This window comes from Pan paniscus, chromosome 4, assembly GCF_029289425.2.
Source record: "Pan paniscus chromosome 4, NHGRI_mPanPan1-v2.0_pri, whole genome shotgun sequence".
Lineage (NCBI taxonomy): Eukaryota > Metazoa > Chordata > Mammalia > Primates > Hominidae > Pan > Pan paniscus.
The window spans coordinates 76,723,900-76,749,155 of NC_073253.2; the positions used below are offsets into that span (position 1 = coordinate 76,723,900).

The window sequence follows — 25,256 nt, forward strand, 5'->3', positions numbered from 1 at the left end:
TGGTGGAGTACTATTCAGCCATAGGAATGAATGAGATTCAGTCATTTGCAACAACGTGGATAAACTGGAGATCATTATGTGAAGTGAAATAAGCCAGGCACAGAAAGGGAAACATTGCATGTTCTAACTTATTTTAGGGCTCTAAAAATCAAAACAATTGAACTTATGGACATAGAGAGTAGAAGGATAGTTACTAGAGGCTAGAAACAGTAGCGAGAGTTTGCAGGGAAGGTGGGGATGATTAATGGGTACAAAAAAATAGAAAGAATGAATAAGACCTACTATTTGATAGTACAATGAGGTGACTATAGTCAATAATAACTTAATTACACATTTTAAAATAACTTAAAGAGTATAATTAGATTGTTTGTAACTCGAAGGATAAAAGCTTGAGGGGGTGGATACCCCATTCTCTATGACGTGCTTATTTCACATTGCATGCCTGTATCAAAACATCTCATGTACCCCATAAATATATACACCTACTATGTACCCATAAACATTTTTTAAAACTGGAATGGAAAAAAAAATTTCAAATGTTTTTTATAGCAAAAGTTACGTTTCACTTGAGACAAGAAATGCATTTGAATATATTTGATGGGACATGGGGTGGAGGCTCTAAAAGCAGACACACACAGAGTCTAGGAAGATCTTTAACTGACCCTTCCTGCGCGTGACAAAAACACACAAACAAAACATTCACTTAACCAAGGTACTGAGAATCGATAAAGTACAAAGCTCATCACAGGGGTGTTGGAATGCAGAGTGACCAAATAGACTGAATGCCGATGTTCACAAATGAGCTCTCTGGCTCTTGGGATAGAAGACGTGGCAGCAAATGGCAATGCTATGTCTATTGCTAAGTGGGAAGCAAAGCTAGACTCATGTGAAGTCCCTGCCACCCGAGGGAAGAGAGCATGGAGGGATAGGGACATTTTTGAGAGTCGCTGACCCTCTGGATTCCCCAGTTCCAGGCACTCCTGTGGGGCTGGCCACCTGATGTTCTGACCTTGTCACTCCCTCTTTTGGTGTGGAGTGTCATTCATCAACATCTCAGTTCTTCCCAGGCATCAGTAGCCTGTGCTCTGCCAGGGTTCCTGGAGAACAGATATGGGCACCTCTGTTTGCAACAACTACTCACAGAAAACCAGCTGAGAGCTATGTTGATTGTCCTCATCAGGTCTGATTTTTTTTAATTATCTAGGTCTGATTTTTTTTTATTATCTTAGTTCCCGAGGGCTGCCCTAATGAAGTACCACAAACTGGGCAGATTAAACAACAGGAATTTGTTGTCTCACATCTGCAGAAGCTACAAATCCAAGGTCAAGGTGTTGGCAAAGTGAATTCCTTCTGAAAGCTGGGAGGATGAATTGTTCCATGCCTTTCCCCCAGCTTCTGGTGGTTTGATGTCAATCTTTGGTGCTCATTGGCTTGTAAATGCATCACTCCAATCTCTGCCTTCATCTTCACATGACATTCTACCTGCCTGTGATCTCTGTGTTCAGATTCCCCTTTTGATATGGATACCATTAGGGCCCACCCTAATGACCTTATTGTAACTTGATTACCTTTTTAAAGATCCTTTCTCCAAATAAGGTCAAATTCTGAGATGGGGGGCATTGGGATTTTGACATATCTTTTTTGAGAGGGACACAATTCAACCCAAAACAGATACCTATGTGTTTTAGCTTGCTTTCAAAGCTGGTGTTTGTATGAGATCTAATTATTCATTTATAAATTTCTGAGATTGTGCATTAAATGTTTTAATGTCCAAAGTATTCACTGTTTCTCTACTCAGCCCTTTAGCCCAAACCCTCTGATAAACTCCGACTGTGTTTTCGAATAAGCCCTTTCTCAGCACTACAGCTCAGTGCCAATTGTGAGCCTTCTCACCCACCACAGTGGACCACAGGTGGGTGGAGTTGATAAATTTGGCAGCAAACCTCTTTCTCAGTGGGTTCCCCGACAAGAGGCCTGTATCCAGGATGGTGATAAGTGAGGGCAAAATGACTCCCAAAGAGCAGGTTAACAGGTTGACATGCTGCTTTCCTGGTCCAGGGTTCAAAATTACAAGGTAAGGGCATACGATAATCATAGCTGAAGTTGGTTTAGAGAATTCTGAAACTACCAATTGAGATAGGTTTGGAGTGTGGCGTTGTGTACTGCATTTATCTCATCTGAAGGGCTTGACAGCTCCTAAGGAGATAAACACAGTTGGAAGATGTACTAGAAGAAGCGTGGAGCTGAATACAAAGCAGCACTGCCTGTTCTGCAGTGACTAGGAGAAAAGGCAAGTTCGTATTCAGGCCCAATATGCTTGGTAGACAGCTAATACTGTCCAGCTGGGCATAGTGTGCCCCAGAACTAAGGAATGGCAATCCTGGGTTATTTGGAAGATTCAATGTCTGCTGGCTAAGTAAAGTAGATGTGGATGGAAGGTTGGTGCACTGAGGGACGTATAAACTCCCAGACCCCAGGTCTTCATTAATCAGGTTTTGGGTTGCTATTTGGGAATGAGAGCAATAGATGCAGATCATCAGCTTTTCCAAGAGAAGTCAAAAATCAGGAATTTTATTAACATAAAATTGCTAATTTTTAAAATGTTGGCTACTATTTTGGTTTTTGTGTTTTGCTTGTTCGTTGGTTGGTAGGTTGGTGGGTTTTAAGATTGAGCAGGCTAAAGAATACATGTCAGTGGGCCAAATGTAGCTGTTTGGCTGCTACTTTGGAACTCCTCTTCAAGAACCATCTTCTGTTTTAAAATATTAAAATCTAATGTATTTTAACTCAGCAACCAGCTAGGTAGCTGAAATGGTCTGGCTGTGTGTCCCCACCCAAATCTCATCTTGAATGGTAATCCAAATTGTAATCCCCATGTGTTGAGGGAGGGACCTCATGGGGAATGATTAGATCATGGGAGCAGTTCCCCCGTGCTGTTCTTGTGACAGTGAGTTCCCATGAGATCTGATGGTTTTATCAGGGGCTTTCCCCCCTTCAGTCTGCACTTGTCTCTCCTGCCGCCATGTGAAGAAGGATGTGTCTGCTTCCCCTTCCACCATGATTGTAAGTTTCCTGAGGCCTCCCCACCCATGCAGAACTGTGAGTCGATTAAATTGCTTTCCTTCATAAATTTCCCTGTCTGGTATTTCTTTATAGCAGCATGAAAACAAACTAATACAGTAGCTTTTCTTCACTCCTGCCTTACCCTTTTAGGTTGAGCAAATTCACACCATCAGTAAGATTACTTAGTTCTTGTTATTGGTAAATTTGAAAACCACATATCCATCGGTTGGCTCTAGGAAATCTGAATCTAAAAACATCCAGCAGTAAACCAGTAGGGGGTGTGTGGATCTCCACAGTATCTTGTAGACATGTGCCTGCACCTACCTCACCAAGACAGCTGCTCACTTCACACCTCCCTGTTGAGACAATTCTGTGTGTCACCTACAAGGGCAGTAGAAATTGGGGAACCCCAAGCCTTTTGCTATGATCACTATTATTATTATCAGCATCATTATTAGAACAGTGATAATAATAGCTTTCAATCACTAATTGTCTTCATATGTTATGCCACCTCTGTTAAGCCTGTTGTTGAAGGTAATCCACACAGTAGCCTGCAAAGGTAGGTGCTGCTGTCTCTGTTTCCAGGTGAGGAAGCTGACTTAGTCACCGAATCACACAAGGAGTTAATATGATACATCAGGGAATTTAAGCTATTTCTCAGAGGTTTTATAGTTTTTTGACTTCATAGTTCAATGGGGAGGTGGAGGGGATATGACCCTATACTTTGGCATTTAAAATTTTTTTGTAAAAGTGTACAAGTAAAGCTAACTTCTTTAGAGATATTAGCAACATTTCAAGTCAAAACAAACCAAAAAGAAAAAGAGAAAGAAGAGAAAGAAAATAAAAATAGAAGCGTTTCCTATTATGTTACTATCTAGTCTAATACTTCATGGAAAGGAAAGCCGAAAGAGAGCCACCTGTTGCCTGAGAAGAGTTGGCAGTAGCTGGGACCTCAGTTATCAGTCAGCTCTCAAGACTGAGCCTGCCTGAGGCAGCCAGCATGGAAATGTGTTCACACATACAAAACTGATCAGTTTTACAAAGTGGGGATTTGAAAATCCAAGAAGTTCAGATTAGAATGTAATAAATGGAGAGGGACTCAGCATGACTAAAATAGATGGAGCACAGAGTATCTTCCTACACAAGAAGGGAAGAAACAGTGCAGCAAACCAGGAAGATAAATACCTCCTGCCTTCCCTTTCCAGGTCCAGGGAGAAGTGAGTGATGGACCATGCCAGAAGAGACTGTTTCCTCCCTGTTGGGCTCTGATACTTGCAGTTGGTAGCCCCCACTTTGGTGGGAAATGATTGTGCATTAAGCATCATTTCCGCCCAAATTATTATTATTATTATTTCAAAACAAATCTGGAAGTTCCATCTTGGAGTGACTTGCTTTAATATTTTGTGGACATCTTAAATCCACAGCTTCACTGGTTGGGTCCAAACACAGTTGGACACTCCTTCAGCTGTACATTCTCCTGTGCTCACAGCATCTGCTTTTCAAAAGAGCTGATTTCACAGAGCTGTTATACATCAGTAAGTGATTATGTTTGATTGAAACAAAATAAAGGAGAAGTTTTCTATGTCAATATTATGTTCCTACTTAGAGAAAACTGAAAATAGAACTTGAGAAGGCAAGGAACGTAATCTAAATGCAGAAGCTCATGAGTGAGAATTTTTCCATTCCTGATTTTTTTTCCAGGTAAAAGAGTCAATTAATATGTATAAGGTGATCAGTATGTCCTCAGAACTATCCTGGAATTCCATTATGAATAAAAAACAGTTCCTGCCTTTGGATAGCTTTTAATAAATCAAAAGTCACTGAGTGAACTCCATGGACAGCTACTTGTACAGTGTGTTGCACTAGGTTTGGGGATGGGGGTAAAAATAAATCTAATGCTTATTCTATGACTGACTTGCTGCCTTTCAAGTGAGTTCCTGGGCCTCAGGTTCCTCACTTGTGGGAGGCAGAATAACAGTTCCTGCCTTGTACATCTCATAGGGACGTCATGTATATCACACAGAATAATGTTTGTGCAGCCCTTTGAAATCATTATGCAGTCCCCATCCTTAAGAAACGTGCTTTGAGGTCAGGGATACCTGACAGAGAAATGTAAAATGACCAGTGAAGACCCCTGCGTGGTCTGTGCTCAAGTGCCAACTATTTGGTGGCTGACTTCAAATGCCATTGGAAAGAGAAGCTAAAAATGGAACCATTTGGTAAAAGTGCGGATTTTTCAAAATATTTAGACATTTAGTGTTTTATAGCAACTCCATATCTGCCATTCACATGTGTTGAAATTGATGCAATGAAGATTCTTTACCATGTATCCTGAGGAAGGCCTGTTCTGTTAGGATTCCCCCAAAGGCAGTCTAGCTGCTTGGGCTTCAGCATGGCATACAGAATGTGGAGGGAACATTGGGGAGGGGCACTTACCAGTACCCGAATATATACCTCAGTGCCATGCTGAGGGATTGACCGAACTCCTTGGGAAAGGCTATTTCCTACCTTTGATTAACTATGTACCTTTAAATTTTAGAGTAGGTCTTGGATCTATGCACCTGTGTGAGTATGGTGATTATCTAGCTTTTAATCTGATTCCACCTGCCATAGGCAAGTGAAAATGGAGCTTAAGGTACCTGGGGAAAATGTGTGAGTTATGATGGTTGCTTTCTAAATAGAAAGGGAAAGGTTCCTTATACCGAATTTCATATTCCAGAGAATATGCACACATTATACATTAGTTTAATAAAATCACAATCCCAGAAAAGAGACAGTGTGACTTACTAGCTCTTTAAAAGATTTAGCAACTTGTGTAAACCATTGCATTCATTGTGGATCTCGCCATCCATGATTCACAGCCCAAAGGGACTGCAGTTTGACTACATCATGGTTTACATTTTCAGTTTGTGAAGAATAAATGGTTGAGACTGAGTCCCAGCTGGTCTCCAGGAGATACATATTTCCATGGAAAACTGAAAGAGCACAGAAACCAAATGTAGATAGCAGACAATTTTAGCTGCATAGTTTAGTTTCCATCAGGCCTGTTTTGATCTGTTATAGACCTAACCATGAGAATAAAAGCATCTTCTCTCGCCAGGCTAACAGCTGTTTCTCTCTTCTAGTGTTCTGTTTCCTGTGGTGGTGGAGTGCGGATTCGCAGTGTCACATGTGCCAAGAACCATGATGAACCTTGCGATGTGACAAGGAAACCCAACAGCCGAGCTCTGTGTGGCCTCCAGCAATGCCCTTCTAGCCGGAGAGTTCTGAAACCCAACAAAGGCACTATTTCCAATGGAAAAAACCCACCAACACTAAAGCCCGTCCCTCCACCTACATCCAGGCCCAGAATGCTGACCACACCCACAGGGCCTGAGTCTATGAGCACAAGCACTCCAGCAATCAGCAGCCCTAGTCCTACCACAGCCTTCAAAGAAGGAGACCTGGGTGGGAAACAGTGGCAAGATAGCTCAACCCAACCTGAGCTGAGCTCTCGCTATCTCATTTCCACTGGAAGCACTTCCCAGCCCATCCTCACTTCCCAATCCTTGAGCATTCAGCCAAGTGAGGAAAATGTTTCCAGTTCAGATACTGGTCCTACCTCGGAGGGAGGCCTTGTAGCTACAACAACAAGTGGTTCTGGCTTGTCATCTTCCCGCAACCCTATCACTTGGCCTGTGACTCCATTTTACAATACCTTGACCAAAGGTCCAGAAACGGAGATTCACAGTGGCTCAGGGGAAGAAAGAGAACAGCCTGAGGACAAAGATGAAAGCAATCCTGTAATATGGACCAAGATCAGAGTACCTGGAAATGACGCTCCAGTGGAAAGTACAGAAATGCCACTTGCACCTCCACTAACACCAGATCTCAGCAGGGAGTCCTGGTGGCCACCCTTCAGCACAGTAATGGAAGGACTGCTCCCCAGCCAAAGGCCCACTACTTCCGAAACTGGGACACCCAGAGTTGAGGGGATGGTTACTGAAAAGCCAGCCAACACTCTACTCCCTCTGGGAGGAGACCACCAGCCAGAACCCTCAGGAAAGACGGCAAACCATAACCACCTGAAACTTCCAAACAACATGAACCAAACAAAAAGTTCTGAACCACTCCTGACTGAGGAGGATGCAACAAGTCTGATTGCCGAGGGCTTTTTGCTAAATGCCTCCAATTACAAGCAGCTCACAAACGGCCACGGCTCTGCACACTGGATCGTCGGAAACTGGAGCGAGGTAAGACATTTCCTACTCCTGGCCTGGTTTTACATGGAAAAAAGCTAGGAGTGTTAAATTCATGTGAAAATTTCAAAATGAGTTTGCATTAAAATATATTCTATTGTGAAAACAAAAGGAAGCAATCAGACCCATGCCCTCCCCTCCCTCCTTACCCCCATAACTCTTTAAATGGAAAAAAAATTATGTAAATTATAAAACTTGTGAAATTTTATAGATATATTGTCTAGCTTTTAATCTGATTCTACCTGACCCAACCAAATGAGAGTTCCTGCCGTGTACAATTCTTAAGGATGTTGTGTATATCACACAGAATAATGTCTGTGCAGCCCTTTGAAATCATTATGCAGTCCCCATCCTTAAGAAACCTGTTTTGGCCGGGCGCGGTGGCTCACGCCTGTAATCCCAGCACTTTGGGAGGCCGAGGCGGGTGGATCACGAGGTCAGGAGATCGAGACCATCCTGGCTAACACGGTGAAACCCCGTCTCTACTAAAAATACAAAAAAATTAGCCGGGCGTGGTAGCGGGCGCCTGTAGTCCCAGCTACTCGGGAGGCTGAGGCAGGAGAATGGCGTGAACCCGGGAGGCGGAGCTTGCAGTGAGCCGAGATCGCGCCACTGCACTCCAGCCTGGGCGACAGAGCGAGACTCCGTCTCAAAAAAAAAAAAAAAAAAAAAAAAAAAAAGAAACCTGTTTTGAGATCAGAGAAAGGTAAACTGACCAGTGAAGACCCCTGGGTGGTCTATGTTCAAGTGCCAACTGTTTGGTGGTTGACTTAAAATGTCATTGGAAAGGGAAGCTAAAAATTTATATATAGGGAAGGAGAACAAATGCAGTGAGATATAGTGAAAAGTACCCTGAACTAAGCTAGGAAGCCTGGGCATTCGGCTGTGTGATTATGTCGAATTCATCTATCTTTCTGAGCCTTTTTTTTTGCCTACAGAATGATAAGGCAAGTGTAGATTATCTCTAATGTCCCTTTCAGCTATAAACTACAATGATCCTATGATGAAGGATGACTGAAAAGGCCTGATTCACATTTCAATCAAAAACCTAGTTTTGAGACTTGGTTTAAAATTGTGAAGTAATCACAGATAGAACGGAAACCTAAGACAAAACTTGTTAAAACAATTGTATAGCTCGCCATATCAGTGATTTCTTTTCTTTTCTTTTTGGTTTGTTTGAGTGCTTGCATTTAAAAAATTCATTTTGGCTTATTGAAAGAATTAGAATATAGAGGAAGAAGAAAATAAGCATGATGACATCATGCTGGCCCCTATTTTCATGCTCCAGAAATTTGGCTAGATATTTGTCTTTTCATTTCTAGAACTAATTACATCCTTTGAAGCACCAAAATCATTTCTCACCTATTTGAAATCTGAATATGCAGTATACAAACTTGTTAATATAATGTAACAATGCAAAAGAGGATTTTGCAGCAAAGTAATCACATGTTCAAATCATTCAGCATTTTTGACATTTCATGACTCATCTCGCCAGTTAAAGTGAATTAAACTATTAGCAGCTAATATAAAAATAACAATTTGAGTATAACAATTTATAAAGTATGTAATTTACAAACCACTTTCATAGGTAGTCTCATTTTTTTTATTATTATACTTTAAGTTTTAGGGTACATGTGCACAATGTGCAGGTTTGTTACATATGTATACATGTGACATGCTGGTGTGCTGCACCCATTAACTCGTCATTTAACATTAGGTATATCTCCTAATGCTATCCCTCCCCCCTCCCCCCACCCCACAACAGTCCCCAGAGTGTGATGTTCCCCTTCCTGTGTCCATGTATTCTCATTGTTCAATTCCCATCTATGAGTGAGAACATGCGGTGTTTGGTTTTTTGTCCTTGTGATAGTTTACTGATAATGATGATTTCCAATTTCATCCATGTCCCTACAAAGGACATGAACTCATCATTTTTATGACTGCATAGTATTCCATGGTGTATATGTGCCACATTTTCTTAATCCAATCTATCATTGTTGGACATTTGGGTTGGTTCCAAGTCTTTGCTATTGTGAATAGTGCCACACTAAACATACGTGTGCATGTGTCTTTATAGCAGCATGATTTATAGTCCTTTGGGTATATACCCAGTAATGGGATTGCTGGGTCAAATGGTATTTCTAGTTCTAGATCCCTGAGGAATCGCCACACTGCCTTCCACAATGGTTGAACTAGTTTACAGTCCCACCAACAGTGTAAAAGTGTTCCTATTTCTCCACATCCTCTCCAGCACCTGTTGTTTCCTGACTTTTTAATGATTGCCATTCTAACTGGTGTGAGATGATATCTCATTGTGGTTTTGATTTGCATTTGTCTGATGGCCAGTGATGATGAGCATTTTTTAATGTGTCTTTTGGCTGCATAAATGTCTTCTTTTGAGAAGTATCTGCTCATATCCTTTGCCCACTTTTCGATGGGGTTGTTTGTTTTTTTCTTGTAAATTTGTTTGAGTTCATTGTAGATTCTGGATATTAGCCCTTTGTCAGATGAGTAGGTTGCAAAAATTTTCTCCCATTTTGTAGGTTGCCTGTTCACTCTGATGGTAGTTTCTTTTGCTGTGCAGAAGCTCTTTAGTTTAGTTAGATCCCATTTGTCAATTTTGTCTTTTGTTGCCATTGCTTTTGGTGTTTTAGACATGAAGTCCTTGCCCATGCCTATGTCCTGAATGGTAATGCCTAGGTTTCGTTCTAGGGTTTTTATGGTTTTAGGTCTAACATGTAAGTCTTTAATCCATCTTGAATTAATTTTTGTAATAAGGTGTAAGGAAGGGATCAAGTTTCAGCTTTCTACATATGGCTAGCCAGTTTTCCCAGCACCATTTATTAAATAGGGAATCCTTTCCTGCTTGTTTTTCTCAGGTTTGTCAAAGATCAGATAGTTGTAGATATGTGGCATTATTTCTGAGGGCTCTGTTCTGTTCCATTGATCTATGTCTCTGTTTTGGTACCAGTACCATGCTGTTTTGATTACTGTAGCCTTGTAGTATAGTTTGAAGTCAGGTAGCGTGATGCCTCCGGCTTTGTTCTTTTGGCTTAGGGTTGACTTGGTGATGTGGGCTCTTTTTTGGTTCCATATGAACTTTAAAGTAGTTTTTTCCAATTCTGTGAAGAAAGTCATTGCTAGCTTGATGGGGATGGCATTGAATTTATATATTACCTTAGGCAGTATGGCCATTTTCACGATATTGATTCTTCCTACCCATGAGCATGGAATCTTCTTCCATTTCTTTGTATCCTGTTTTATTTCATTGAGCAGTGGTTTGTAGTTCTCCTTGAAGAGGTCCTTCAGGTCCCTTGTAAGTTGGATTCCTAGGTATTTTATTCTCTTTGAAGCAATTGTGAATGGGAGTTCACTCATGATTTGGCTCTCTGTTTGTCTGTTATTGGTGTATAAGAATGCTTGTGATTTTTGTACATTGATTTTGTATCCTGAGACTTTGCTGAAGTTGCTTATCAGCTTAAGGAGATTTTGGGCTGAGACAATGGGGTTTTCTAGATATACAATCATGTCGTCTGCAAACAGGGACAATTTGACTTCCTCTTTTCCTAATTGAATACCCTTTGTTTCCTTCTCCTGCCTAATTGCCCTGGCCAGAACTTCCAACACTATGTTGAATAGGAGTGGCGAGAGAGGGCATCCCTGTCTTGTGCCAGTTTTCAAAGGGAATGCTTCCATTTTTTGCCCATTCAGTATGATATTGGCTGTGGGTTTGTCATAGATAGCTCTTATTATTTTGAGATACGTCCCATCAATACCTAATTTATTGAGAGTTTTTAGCATGAAGCGTTGTTGAATTTTGTCAAAGGCCTTTTTTGGATCTATTGAGATAATCATGTGGTTTTTGTCTTTGGTTCTGTTTATATGCTGGATTACATTTATTGATTTGCATATATTGAACCAGCCTTGCATCCCAGGGATGAAGCCCACTTGATCATGGTGGATAAGCTTTTTGATATGCTGCTGGATTCAGTTTGCCAGTATTTTATTGAGGATTTTTGCATCAATGTTCATCAAGGATATTGGTCTAAAATTCTCTTTTTTTGTTGTGTCTCTGCCAGGCTTTGGTATCAGGATGATGCTGGCCTCATAAAATGAGTTAGGGAGGATTCCCTCTTTTTCTATTGATTGGAATAGTTTCAGAAGGAATGGTACCAGTTCCTCCTTGTACCTCTGGTAGAATTCAGCTGTGAATCCATCTGGTCCTGGACTCTTTTTGGTTGGTAAGCTATTGATTATTCCCACAATTTCAGCTCCTGTTATTGGTCTATTCAGAGATTCAACTTCTTCCTGGTTTAGTCTTGGGAGAGTGTATGTGTCGAGGAATTTATCCATTTCTTCTAGATTTTCTAATTTATTTGTGTAGAGGTGTTTGTAGTATTCTCTGATGGTAGTTTATATTTCTGTGGGATCAGTGGTGATATCCCCTGTATCATTTTTTATTGCATCTATTTGATTCTTCTCTTTTTTTCTTTATTAGTCTTGCTAGCAGTCTATCAATTTTATTGATCCTTTCAAAAAACCAGCTCCTGGATTCATTAATTTTTTGAAGGGTTTTTTGTGTCTCTATTTCCTTCAGTTCTGCTCTGATTTTAGTTATTTCTTGCCGTCTGCTAGCTTTTGAATGTGTTTGCTCTTGCTTTTCTAGTTCTTTTAATTGTGATGTTAGGGTGTCAATTTTGGATCTTTCCTGCTTTCTCTTGTGGGCATTTAGTGCTATAAATTTCCCTCTACACACTGCTTTGAAATGTGTCCCAGAGATTCTGGTATGTTGTGTCTTTGTTCTCATTGGTTTCAAAGAACGTCTTTATTTCTGCCTTCATTTCATTATGTACCCAGTAGTCATTCAGGAGCAGGTTGTTCAGTTTCCATGTAGTTGAGTGGTTTTGAGTGAGTTTCTTAATCCTGAGTTCTAGTTTGATTGCACTGTGGTCTGAGAGATAGTTTGTTATAATTTCTGTTCTTTTACATTTGCTGAGGAGAGCTTTACTTCCAAGTATGTGGTCAATTTTGGAATAGGTGTGGTGTGGTGCTGAAAAAAATGTATATTCTGTTGATTTGGGGTGGAGAGTTCTGTAGATGTCTATTAGGTCCACTTAGTGCAGAGCTGAGTTCAATTCCTGGGTATCCTTGTTAACTTTCTGTCTCGTTGATCTGTCTAATGTTGACAGTGGGGTGTTAAAGTCTCCCATTATTATTGTGTGGGAGTCTAAGTCTCTTTGTAGGTCACTCAGGGCTAGCTTTATGAATCTGGGTGCTCCTGTATTGGGTGCATATATATTTAGGATAGTTAGCTCTTCTTGTTGAATTGATCCCTTTACCATTATGTAATGGCCTTCTTTGTCTCTTTTGATCTTTGTTGGTTTACAGTCTGTTTTATCAGAGACTAGGATTGCAACCCCTGCCTTTTTTTGTTTTCCATTTGCTTGGTAGATCTTCCTCCATCCTTTTATTTTGAGCCTATGTGTGTCTCTGCACGTGAGATGGGTTTCCTGAATACAGCACACTGATGGGTCTTGACTCTTTATCCAATTTGCCAGTCTGTGTCTTTTAATTGGAGCATTTAGTCCATTTACATTTAAAGTTAATATTGTTATATGTGAATTTGATCGTGTCATTATGATGTTAGCTGGTTATTTTGCTTGTTAGTTGATGCAGTTTCTTCCTAAATCTCGATGGTCTTTACATTTTGGCATGATTTTGCTGCAGCTGGTACCGGTTGTGCCTTTCCATGTTTAGTGCTTCCTTCAGGAGCTCTTTTAGGGCAGGCCTGGTGGTGACAAAATCTCTCAGCATTTGCTTGTCTGTAAAGGATTTTATTTCTCCTTCACTTATGAAGCTTAGTTTGGCTGGATATGAAATTCTGGGTTGAAAATTCTTTTCTTTAAGAATGTTGAATATTGGCCCCCACTCTCTTCTGGCTTGTAGAGTTTCTGCCGAGAGATCCACTGTTAGTCTGATGGGCTTCCCTTTGTGGGTAACCCGACCTTTCTCTCTGGCTCCCCTTAACATTTTTTCCTTCATTTCAACTTTGGTGAATCTGACAATTACGTGACTTGGAGTTGCTCTTCTCAAGGAGTATCTTTGTGGTGTTCTCTGTATTTCCTGAATCTGAACGTTGGCCTGCCTTGCTAGATTGGGGAAGTTCTCCTGGATAATATCCTGCAGAGTGTTTTCCAACTTGGTTCCATTCTCCCCGTCACTTTCAGGTACACCAATCAGAGGCAGATTTGGTCTTTTCACATAGTCCCATATTTCTTGGAAGCTTTGTTTGTTCCTTTTTATTCTTTTTTCTCTAAACTTCCCTTCTTGCTTCATTTCATTCATTTCGTCTTCCATCACTGATACCCTTTCTTCCAGTTGATCACATCAGCTCCTGAGGCTTCTGCATTCTTCACGTAGTTCTTGAGCCTTGGCTTTCAGCTCCATCAGCTCCTTTAAGCACTTCTCTATATTGGTTATTCTAGTTATACATTCGTCTAAATTTTTTTCAAAGTTTTCAACTTCTTTGCCTTTGGTTTGAATTTCCTCCTGTAGCTCAGAGTAGTTTGATCGTCTGAAGCCTTCTTCTCTCAACTCATCAAAATCATTCTCCATCCAGCTTTGTTCCATTGCTGGTGAGGAACTGCATTCCTTTGGAAGAGGAGACGCACTGTGCTTTTTAGAGTTTCCAGTTTTTCTGCTCTGTTTTTTCCCCATCTTTGTGGTTTTATCTACTTTTGGTCTTTGATGATGGTGATGTACAGATGGGTTTTTGGTGTGGATGTCCTTTCTGTTTGTTAGTTTTCCTTCTAACAGACAGGACCCTCAGCTGCAGGTCTGTTGGAGTTTGCTAGAGGTCCACTCCAGACCCGTTTGCCTGGGTATCAGCAGCGGTGTCTGCAGAACCGTGGATTTTCGTGATCCGCGAATGCTGCTGTCTGATCGTTCCTCTGGAAGTTTTGTCTCAGAGGAGTACCCGGCCGTGTGAGGTGTCAGTCTGCCCCTACTGGGGGGTACCTCCCAGTTAGGCTGCTCGGGGAACAGGGGTCAGGGACCCACTTGAGGAGGCAGTCTGCCCGTTCTCAGATCTCCAGCTGCGTGCTGGGAGAATGACTGCTCTCTTCAGAGCTGTCAGCCCGGGACATTTAAGTCTGCAGAGGTTACTGCTATCTTTTTGTTTGTCTGTGCCCTGCCCCCAGAAGTGGAGCCTACAGAGGTAGGCAGGCCTCCTTGAGCTGTGGTGGGCTCCACCCAGTTCGAGCTTCCTGGCTGCTTTGTTTACCTAAGCGAGCCTGGGCAATGGCAGGTGCCCCTCCCCCAGCCTTGCTGCCGCCTTGCAGTTTGATCTCAGACTGCTGTGCTAGCAATCAGCAAGACTCCGTGGGCGTAGGACCCTCCAAGGCATGTGCGGGATATAATCTCCTGGTGCGCCATTTCCTAAGCCCGTCGGAAAAGTGCAGTATTCAGGTGGGAGTGGCCTGATTTTCCAGGTGCCATCTGTCACCCCTTTCCTTGACCAGGAAAGGGAACTCCCTGACCCCTTGCGCTTCCCGAGTGAGGCAATACCTCGCCCTGCTTTGGCTGGTGCACGGTGCGCTGCACCCACTGTCCTGCGCCCACTTTCTGGCACTCCCTAGTGAGATGAACCCGGTACCTCAGATGGAAATGCAGAAATCACCCGTCTTCTGCGTTGCTCACGCTGGGAGCTGTAGACTGGAGCTGTTCCTACTCGGCCATCTTGGCTCCATAGTCTCTTATTTTTTCCTTTTCATGGTCCTGATGAGTAGGTAAGTGTCTCACTGATACTGACTTACAAATAGAAAAAGAGATTTGTAACAGTTAACTGATTTCTCTGAAGACACAATTGGATGATGAACCTTCTATCTCTTCCCACTCTGATCTGCTATCTCTCTGGTGGATTTTAGCACCAATTGACAATTTAACTATATAAAATTCTTTTATATAAATTAATCAACATCATTGGTAATGGAATTGACTACAAGCAATAAATAGGTCAATTCAAACCACCTCCAAAATTTCTTGCATCAAATACTATAATTGCTTGCATTTGAGCTATGTTTTCACTTTGATTTATGTTTGATTTCTAAAATGAGTTATCACATTTTCTGTCATCTTATCTCCATTTAGAGGTAAAGAATTCAGCTTCAGAGGTAGAAAAGATTTTCATGCTTACAGTAAGCCAATTTGTTGAAGGAAGGAGATGAATGGGTCTTATGACTCCTGACATTTTAGTCCTATTTCTTTCCTAATCAGTTTCTTTCCTAAGCATGCATCAGGCTTTACAAGCATGATTTTACGCTAATGAGCATAAATTCTCTCATTTAATCTTTACCACAGTCCCAGGAGATTGGTAGTATTTTCCCTATTGTAGAGGCAAGGAAACCGAAGCTGAGAGAATTTAAGTAGCTGGCCAGAATCGTACATACCTGTGAGCTACGGGGACTTGAACTCAGACAGATGGACTTCAGAACCCATGACCCCTGGCTCTGCAAGTCAGAAAATATTACCATCCTCTGTGTCTTTGATTTTATTTATTTCTTCTTTGGTCATATTACATATGAAAATAATGCCAGTTATGTGGTGACCTTGGGTATACAGATGAGAAAATGACATAGTTCACAAGAAAGTTCTTTAAAATAACATTGAGGCCACTCATGGTTACTTTGAGTTCACCTGGGCAAATTGTCCCTCTATTACCACAGTGGATCCAGGCTAGATGTTTTGAAACAAAATGGATCTGTTTAGGTGTTTTTGAAGTGATAGTGTTCGGATTCCCCCAAAGGCAGTCCAGCTACTTGTGCTTCAGCATGCCCTACAGAATGAGGATGCGGAGGGAACATTGGGGAGAGGCACCTGCCAGTACCTTTCAAACAGTACTGTCAAGATATATATTTTCTTCCTAAATCATGGTATCCCTAAAGGGCAGATAAGCAGGCCTACTGTCTTCTTCTGTCGACATAGTTTAGACAGTGTGTGGCTTCTGTGGACTGAAAACAAAGAAAACAAGTGGTAGAAGTGGAGGCTACTAATTAATTTGTATTTTGATATTTAGTTAATGGCAATAAGGTCTGAAAGCACCTACAATTAATGACACTGTAGGCCATGAGAATAAGACAGCCTAGGTCAAACAGAATATGAAAGAGTAGGCGATAAAAGGCATACGTGTAGGATTGATATCAGAACCATTAAAATATGAATGACGTGTGTGTGTGCATATGTAATTAGAAATCACACTTGCCTACACTCACACACATTAGGAAGGCTAGGCTTCTGTAACAAATAAAGCCCAACAAGTAATGTCTCACCAGAAGAGGTGTTGACTTCTCAGTCACAAGGCAATACAAGGTGATGATTCCAGTCTGCAGTGCTGATGGTAGAGGATGGTGCAGTCATTTGGGAACCCAGGCTAACAATGGCTCTACCATCTTCCCATCATCAAATTTGCCCTGGGGTCACCATCCCAGTCAATCAGAAAGGGAAAAGGGCATAGAGGCACTCCTGCAGGAAGTTGTATGCTCCAAGCCTTGAAGTGGAACAAAACACTTCTGCCTACATTCCGTTGTCTAGAACTAGGTCTCATGGCCAAACCAAACTCAAGGAAACTGGGAAATGCAACCCAATTATGTGCCCAGAAGAAGAAAAAGGATTATGGTTAATATCTAGCACTCTCTGCCACTGACTGTAGGTAGCCTATTCTGAAGCAATGAGGATTTTGACCTATTGGGAGGTTATTGCAATAGTCCAGGTGAGGCATGAGAACTATAAGAAGAATATTCAGGATGAAGAGGGAAAAATATATCTAATATATATTTGAACTTAAAATCAGGGTTTGTAAATAATTGGATATGGGGAATGAAGAAGACAGAGGAGAAGAGAAGGAGTCCGTCACTGACTCATTGACTTTTTTTGAGACAGGGTCTCACTCTGTCACCCAGGTCGGAGTGCAGTGGTTTGATGATAGTTCATCACAATCCTGAACTCCTGAGCTCAAGCAAGTCTTCCCACCTAAGTCTCCTGAGTAGATAGGAACAGGTGCCAACCACTGCACCTAGATAATTTTTTTATTATTTTTTGCAGAGATGGGAGTCTTGCTATGTTGACCAGGCTAGTCTGGAACTCCTGGCCTCAAGCAAAATTCTGCCTCAGCCTCCCAAAGTGCTGAGATTATTGGCATGAACCACTATTCAATTTGGGTTTTGGCTATTCCATTTGAACTGACTGTCATTGACTATTCAATTTGAATCAACTGTTAAATTTGAATTTTCATTGTCTGCTGGGTGGTGCTCCTATGAACTGAAATTGTCTCTAAAAACAAAATGGTTGTATGATGACCCAGATATTCATTTTTTTCCCCATCCTGTTAACTTTTCATTCATCACCAAAACCCAGAGCAGTTGTGGAATTATGGAATTTAAATGTGTTTTAATTATTTTGTCTTGAGAATATTTAATACATGTTAATTAATTGATAAATGTTAATTGATTTAACGAGACATTACTATATCCATGCAAATTAAGCCAAAATGAAGTACGCATCAACTATGATTACTGTTTGAGCTCAAAGGTTAATTAACACGTTTTGATTATAGTAAATCAAGATACAAAGAATTAATTCTATCTCAAACGTCATTATTTGACTTTGACAGAAATAAATGGTCTTATTGAACACATTATAGCTCACCAAAAAAAAAAAAAAAAAAAACAAAAAACTGGCAACAGTGGTGGAACGATTAACAGCTATTAATTCCTGGCAGTTTGGCTAGAAAAAGAATATTGGCTCAGATTCTAGAGTTTTCAAAGCTGTAAGGACTATTACTAGAATAGAGCTCCGCATTTGGCAAGAGTCCCCCCTCATGACAGGGCCTGGTGCCTGCTCTCTTTGTGCATGTTTTGAGAGAAAATGTTTAATAAATAGAACTGAAGGCCAGAGCGGTGGCTCATGCCTGTAATCCCAGCACTCTGGGAGGCTGAGGCAGGTGGATTACTTGAGGTCAGGAGTTTGAGACCAGTCTGGCCAACATGGCAAAACACTTTCTACAAAAAATATATAAAAATTAGACGTGGTGGCGCATGCCTGTAGTCCCAGCTACTCGGGAGCCTGAAGCATGAGAAACACTTGAATCCGGGAGGCAGAGGTTGCAGTGAGCCAAATTTGAGCCACTGCACTCCAGCCTGGGTGACAGAGTGACACCCTGTCTCAAAATAATATATAATAATAATAAATAACTGTCAGAGAGGGTCAGGGTTCAGAATGAAAACTCTGAGTTTTGAGTTCCTCACTGTCCCTGATTTTTATTTCTGCCTATTCCTGAAGCTATTTATTTGGGATTGCCTCTCTCCATAATGAGTCACTTATCTCCCAATCACCACAACTTAGAGCCCGTAGAATCACCATTGATATCAATTTGCCTCTGTCCTACAAAAAAGAAAAAAATTGTAATAGTTTTTCAAGTCAGTATCACCTCATCATTCCTGTCCTCTCCTCTTTATGTTCTCTGTTAGTGTAAGACCCAGTGGTTTCTAATCTGATGGTAGGAGGAATTTACAGATGAAGGAGGATGCTTTTGTTTGTTACAACAATGTGGGGAAGGGGCGGCAACTAGCATTGAATGTCTGAGAGGCATGAATGATAAAAGTCCCATGACATTCAGGAAAGTCCCTTATAAGGAAGAATTGTTGAGTCCCAAATGCCAATGGTGCCCAATAGATGAGAGTGAAGGACCTGGGTTACCACTCCTGCTTAGAACACCTGCCATTGCATCCTTGCTGGTCTACATACCTCCAGCCTCTCCCTTCTCCTATCTTTTCCACACACTGTTGCACAAGACATGAGACTGCCAAATTCATCCTCCAAAAAGCTATTCTAATCATTCCAAACTCCTGCTCATAAGTCTTTGATATCTCCTCATTTCACACTTATTCAGATAAAATCTACTGCAACCCAATATCCAACAGCCTTCCTAGGCTTACATAATCAAGCTTTCAAAACATACTGCCTCCTACTTTTCTTCATCCATGCTAAGCTTCAACAGCTCAGTTGCTTTAAACCTCCTGCCTGTCCCAGTTTGGTGTCTCTATTCATGCTGGTTCCTCTCCCTGGAATTTCCTTCCCCTTCTCCTCTGCCTTTTTAAATCCTATCTGTTCAGGATCAAGCTTTGAGTCTGATCTTGCACAAAGCTTTTCCTGATCCCTAAAACAGGAAGTGATTTCTAAAGTTCCTTGGGTGTGATCTGAAATCGCTCTTGCAATGTCCTCCTGCCTTCTGGCCTGTGGGAGGCTGTCCACAGCCCCACTGGACACAGCACATTCCTTTAATTGTGTTTTCAAATATTAAGTAATTGATGTAAAAGCTGAGCTAACACTGTAAGTAGGTGTAAACCTTGAAGCCAGACTTTCTGGGGTTTAGTACTGACTCAGTAAATTACCAGCTGTATGTCCTCACTCTACCTCATTTCCCTCATCTATGATATGAGGATGATGATAATGCCCAACTTCTATGACTTAGGAGATAAAAGGAATAACTATATGTAAGGTACCCAGAAGAGTGTCGGGCACATAGGAAGTACTCAGTAAGTGTTTGCTCTGATCCATATTTACAAAACAGAGAACTTCAGTGCTATGCAGTGTGCATGGGTATGGCTTTTATTTTGATAGAGACTCACCTCTCATTGAATTGCCTCATCATTCAGTCAGATCCCTTGGGCCAGTCAGTTAACTGTAAACTGTGTGGTCGTGTAAAATAGAAGTGACAGCATAATTTTCCACAGCATTTCAGAGCAGTGTTCATATGGTGCTGATGTGAACCCCAGCATCAGTTCTGGTTCTGAACACCTGGATACTGACCTTTGACTTGGTTAGTCAGTCGCCACAGGGTCACTAGGTGTAATGAGCCCTCATCCTCCAGCAGGCCAGCCCATGTTTAGTTTCATAGCAGAGGCAGGGGTCCAAGAGCAAGAATGGAAAGCACCAACTCTTGAGAACTGGAACCGCATCATCCACTGCATTCTGTTGGCCAAGACAAGTCACAAGAACAGCCCTGATTCAAGAGCTGGAGAAATAAATTACACCTCTGGATGACAGAAGCTGCAAAGTCCCCTTGCAAAGAGCATGGGTTTAAGGAAGTATGAACGATGCAGGCCATTAGTGCTATCAATCTATAGTACTTCAGCTGTTATCTCTATTACCTAGATACATAATATGATACAAAGAAGAAAGTGGTAGCAACTTAACAAAAGAAACAAATCCTAAAGAATTATAAGGAGGAGAATATATTACCTCTATAAATGACTCACTTGGAAAAGACGATGATGTAGTAGAAAATAGTTTCTACTTTTCTCTTTCTGTGATCTACAGATTATCTACCTAAGAACTCTATTATGTTATATATGTGTTATAACACAAGAACGTGCACAAAATGAAACATAAAATTATATGGAGAGTGAAGGCCAGGCATGGTGACTCATGCCTGTAATCCCAGCACTTTGGGAGGCCAAGGAGGGCAGATCACCTGAGGTCAGGAGTTTGAGACCAGCCTGGTCAATATGGTGAAGCCCTGTCTCTACTAAATATACAAAAGTTAGCTAGGTGTGGTGGCACACACCTGTAATTCCAGCTAGTTGGGTGGCTGGGGCAGGAGAATTGCTTGCACTTGGGAGGCAGAAGTTGCAGTGAGCCAAGAACATGCCACTACACTCCAGCCTGGGCTACAGGGTGAGACTCCATCCCCCCCCCAAAAAAAAAAATTATATGGAGAGTGAAGTTACAGCAAGAGAAACTTAAGTCTGGTCTTTATTTACAGCCTATCAAAAGAAACCTTCAAGCATGTCATAGATGGAACTTCCACCCTGTCTTTTTTTTTTAGTTCACCACTTTGTTTTGCTCATCCAGAAACAGCCCCTTTTAGTGAGGATGAGCAGGGGAGAGGGGATGCAAGAAAAATCAGTTACAGGAAAGAATCAGGCACACAAAAGGGAACAAATTTTGTGATGGACATTTTCATGGTTTTCAAAGTGACCCCCCGCTAAACCTGAGATATTTAAGAATTATAAACAAACAAAAACACTTTGAGGGGAATGAGCTGTATGTGTGGCAAAGGCGACTGAGTTCTTCACCACCAGTGGATTGAGGGATGAAAAGCATCATGCTGTAACATCTTTCTAACTCCGAGTGTGATCTGAGGACCAACAGCATCAGCAGCACCTGGGAGCTTGCTAAAAGGCACAATCGCCTCCCCTCCCCAGACCTACTGAATCAGAATCTGCATTTAGCAAGGTCCCCAGGTGATTCATATGGTCCCTAAAGTTTGAGGAGCACTACTGTAACAAATATTGTCCTGGGTTTTAGAGACAGAAAACCCTTTGGGCAGGTCAGCTCTCAAAGCCTGTTTCTTCATCTACACCATAATGATACCAGTCTACAACTCAGGTTTGTCATGGAGAGAAATAGGTGAGATAGTATCATTCAATATTAAGGAGGAGAGGCAAGGGGCAGACACCTGGACCTGACATCCACTCTGAACAGCATTGGTAGGAAATGTGGCAGCTTGCCTGCAGCCCCCTGGGCATCATGCCAAGATAATTAATGTTGTTTTCTTTTGAGACAGGATCTCACCCTGGCACCTAGGCTGGAGTGCAGTGGTGCAATCATAGCTCACTGCAGCTTCAAATTCCCAGGTTCAAGCAGTCCTAGCAACTCAGCCTCCTAAGTAGCTGGGAATGCAAGTATACACCACCACACCTGGCTAATTTTTAAATTTCTTTAGAGATGGGTTCTCCCTATGTTGCCCAGGTGATCTCAAACTCCTGGGCTCAAAGGATCCTCCTGCCTCAGCCTCCCATAGTGTTGGGTTTAAAGGCATGAGCCACTGCCCCTGGCCTGCCAGGATAAGTTTTAAAGGGAAGCAAATTTCCATTTGCATTGAATTTTCCTTCTACATGCAAATCAGGGTTTCTCAACTGTGGCTATTTTTTAAAATAAGCTGGGGAATTATTTTTAATACTGAGCATCCCCGGGTCCTACCCCAAGAGATTCAGATTAATTTGTGTGAGTGGGGTGCCCCAAGTGTTGGTAATTTTTAAAAAGCTCTGTGGGCAATGTTAGCAAACGGGACTGAGAACTGACTCCAGGATCCCAGTGATGGGGCATGTGTGAGAAGGTGACACTCAGCCTCTGTCATCTCTCTCCTTCCCTGCTACAGTGCTCCACCACATGTGGCCTGGGGGCCTACTGGAGAAGGGTGGAGTGCAGCACCCAGATGGATTCTGACTGTGCGGCCATCCAGAGACCTGACCCTGCAAAAAGATGCCACCTCCGTCCCTGTGCTGGCTGGAAAGTGGGAAACTGGAGCAAGGTAACTTATCAGGCTTGGCAGAGTCTTGGAGGTAGAGAAGGTGGGGATGGGTTGGAAAGGGAATCTTATATAAGCACTTGCTAAAGTCGTTTTTTTTTTTTTCTTTTTCTTAATTAAAGTTCTAGGGTACACGTGCACAACGTTCAGGTTTGTTACATATGTATACATGTGCCATGTTGGTGTGCTGCACCCATTAACTCGTCATTTACATTAGGTATATCTCCTAATGCTATCCCTCCCCCCTCCCCCCACCCCACAACAGGCCCCGGTGTGTGATGTTCCCCTTCCTGTGTCCATGTGTTCTCATTGTTTAATTCCCACCTATGAGTGAGAACATGCGGTGTTTGGTTTTTTTCCTTGTGATAGTTTGCTGATAATAATGGTTTCCAGCTTCATCCATGTCCCTACAAAGGACATGCACTTATCATTTTTTATGGCTGCATAGTATTCCATGGTGTATATGTGCCACATTTTCTTAATCCAGTCTATCACTGCTGGACATTTGGGTTGGTTCCAAGTCTTTGCTTTGTGAGTAGTGCCGCAATAAACATACATGTGCATGTGTCTTTATAGCAGCATGATTTATATTCCTTTGGGTATATACCCAGTAATGGGATGGCTGGGTCAAATGGTATTTCTAGTTCTAGATCCCTGAGGAATCGCCACACTGACTTCCACAATGGTTGAACTAGTTTACAGTCCCACCAACAGTGTTTTTTTTCCCACCTTTCTGCTGCCCTTTTACCTCTTATAAAATCAGGGATGAGCAAATCATGGGCATTACCATAGGCCAACTTCAAGTTACACAAAAGTCTTAGAAGTACAGAGTTTTTATTAACCCACATGTGGTAACCCACCTGTCCTTTCTCTTACAAGATAAACCAGAAAAGTTAAGTTTGGGTTATTAATTGCTTCTCCAGCATGCAATGCTATTTCTATATTACTTCAATTTAGCATTTTAATGAATAATCCTATATTATCACGGATATAATTAAATCATGAATCACCTGTGCTTTACAAAGCGAATATATGGTTTAATCTTCCAGACCCAAAATGAAACAAAAGCTGAGATATAAAGAATAATTTGTTCTTTAAAAGCGTACTCCCTGCACTGATCTTCTTATTTATTTTTATTTTTATTTTTTTGAGATGGAGTCTCACTTTGTCACCCAGGCTGAAATGCAATGGCGTGATCTTGGCCCACTGCAACCTCTGCCTCCCGGGTTCAAGAGATTCTCGTGCCTTAACCTCCGAGTAGCTGGAATTATAGGCATGCACCACCATACCAGGCTGATTTTTGTATTTTTAGTAGAGATGGGGTTTCACCATGTTGGCCAGGCTGGTCTCAAACTCCTGACCTCAAGTGGTCCGCCTGCCTTGGCCTTCCAAAGTGCTGAGATTGCAGGCGTAAGCTGCCACACCCAGCCATATTGATCTTTTTAAAGTGCAATTTTACCATCTTTGCTAATCTTACTGTGATTACTTATTTTGCTGTGCTGTCTCCATAGTTCCTTGTGAAAAGAATGTATCAGGTTTTCAGATTAGTTAGCCTTGGTGCTTTGAGACACTAACTAGGCCTGATCTGCTTGTCACGCTGGACTAGGGCTTAGCCAGCTCTTGGGGGATAATTCAGGGCTATAAGGCACTGGTCAGTGGTGAGATTGAGGGCCAGTTGGCAGGTAGGGAGTACAGAGGTGTGAGCTGTGCATATACCTGTTTGCCATACATGATCAACCCTAGGAAGCCTGGTAGGCCCCTGTCTTCTCTTCAGGGAGCTGGTTCCTCTTGATAGCTGAGACACAGGAGAAAGGAAAAGAAAGAGCTACCCAAGAGGTTTAGGGAAGCTGATGTCACCTCTAGACATTTGTTTCTTCATCTAGTGAAGAGCTCATGTCCCCAGACAGACAGGACCCAGAGGTGTTGCAATGGGCATTTCTGTCTCTGGTTCTCCTGGCAGACTTACCATCAGACAGGAACATGGGAGGCTACTGTCTGATGGTCGGTCTTTAGGACCCTTTCCCAAAGCAATGCTCTGGTCTTTGGAAGAGAGGGGTTGTGAGGCTACTCCTTGAGAAAATTACCACCTTCTTTCTCTTTCTATATAATTTTTCTTTCAAGAATCGATACTGGTCTTTTTTATTTCTCTTCCAACTCATAACAAACTCAGGATCTGAAAAGGACTGAAAGTTTGGCTGCAACTTCTCTTCCATATCCAGAGAAATCTCAAGAAACATCTCATATCCCTGAGCTTGCCAAATGTTGCCCAAGTCCTAAAGTTCCACTTTCCTGTCACTGGGAATAATCATTTCATTGGAAATTACATGACTCATGAAAAGGAAAGATGTGTGAAATAGCTTTTGTTTTGAAAAGGTCAGCTCCAGCCTGAGGGAGTCTAGCCAGTGCAAACTCTGGATGAAAGATTAGCAAGCTCATCTCTGGGGTCCGGCCTCCTAAGGAAAGCCTGGCTTGACTCCTTGCCTGGCCTATAGGGTCTCTCATGCCCCTCTCTCTCTCTCTTTCATGGCCTTTAGGGTTGCAGATATATTGATTAATCTCTGTAGTGCCCTGAGTGGTTTTGTAGGAGT

General features: G+C 41.9%; 1 protein-coding gene across 1 annotated transcript in view; it reads left to right on the plus strand.

The window, feature by feature from the left end:
• The window catches only part of ADAMTS12 (ADAM metallopeptidase with thrombospondin type 1 motif 12), a 384,174-nt gene that overhangs the window by 323,916 nt on the left and 35,002 nt on the right, over positions 1-25,256 (plus strand). The window contains exons 19-20 of the mRNA XM_003818504.6: positions 6,189-7,295; positions 22,519-22,671. Coding sequence (XP_003818552.3) covers positions 6,189-7,295; positions 22,519-22,671 — 1,260 coding nt within the window. The remainder of the gene's footprint in view (positions 1-6,188; positions 7,296-22,518; positions 22,672-25,256) is intronic.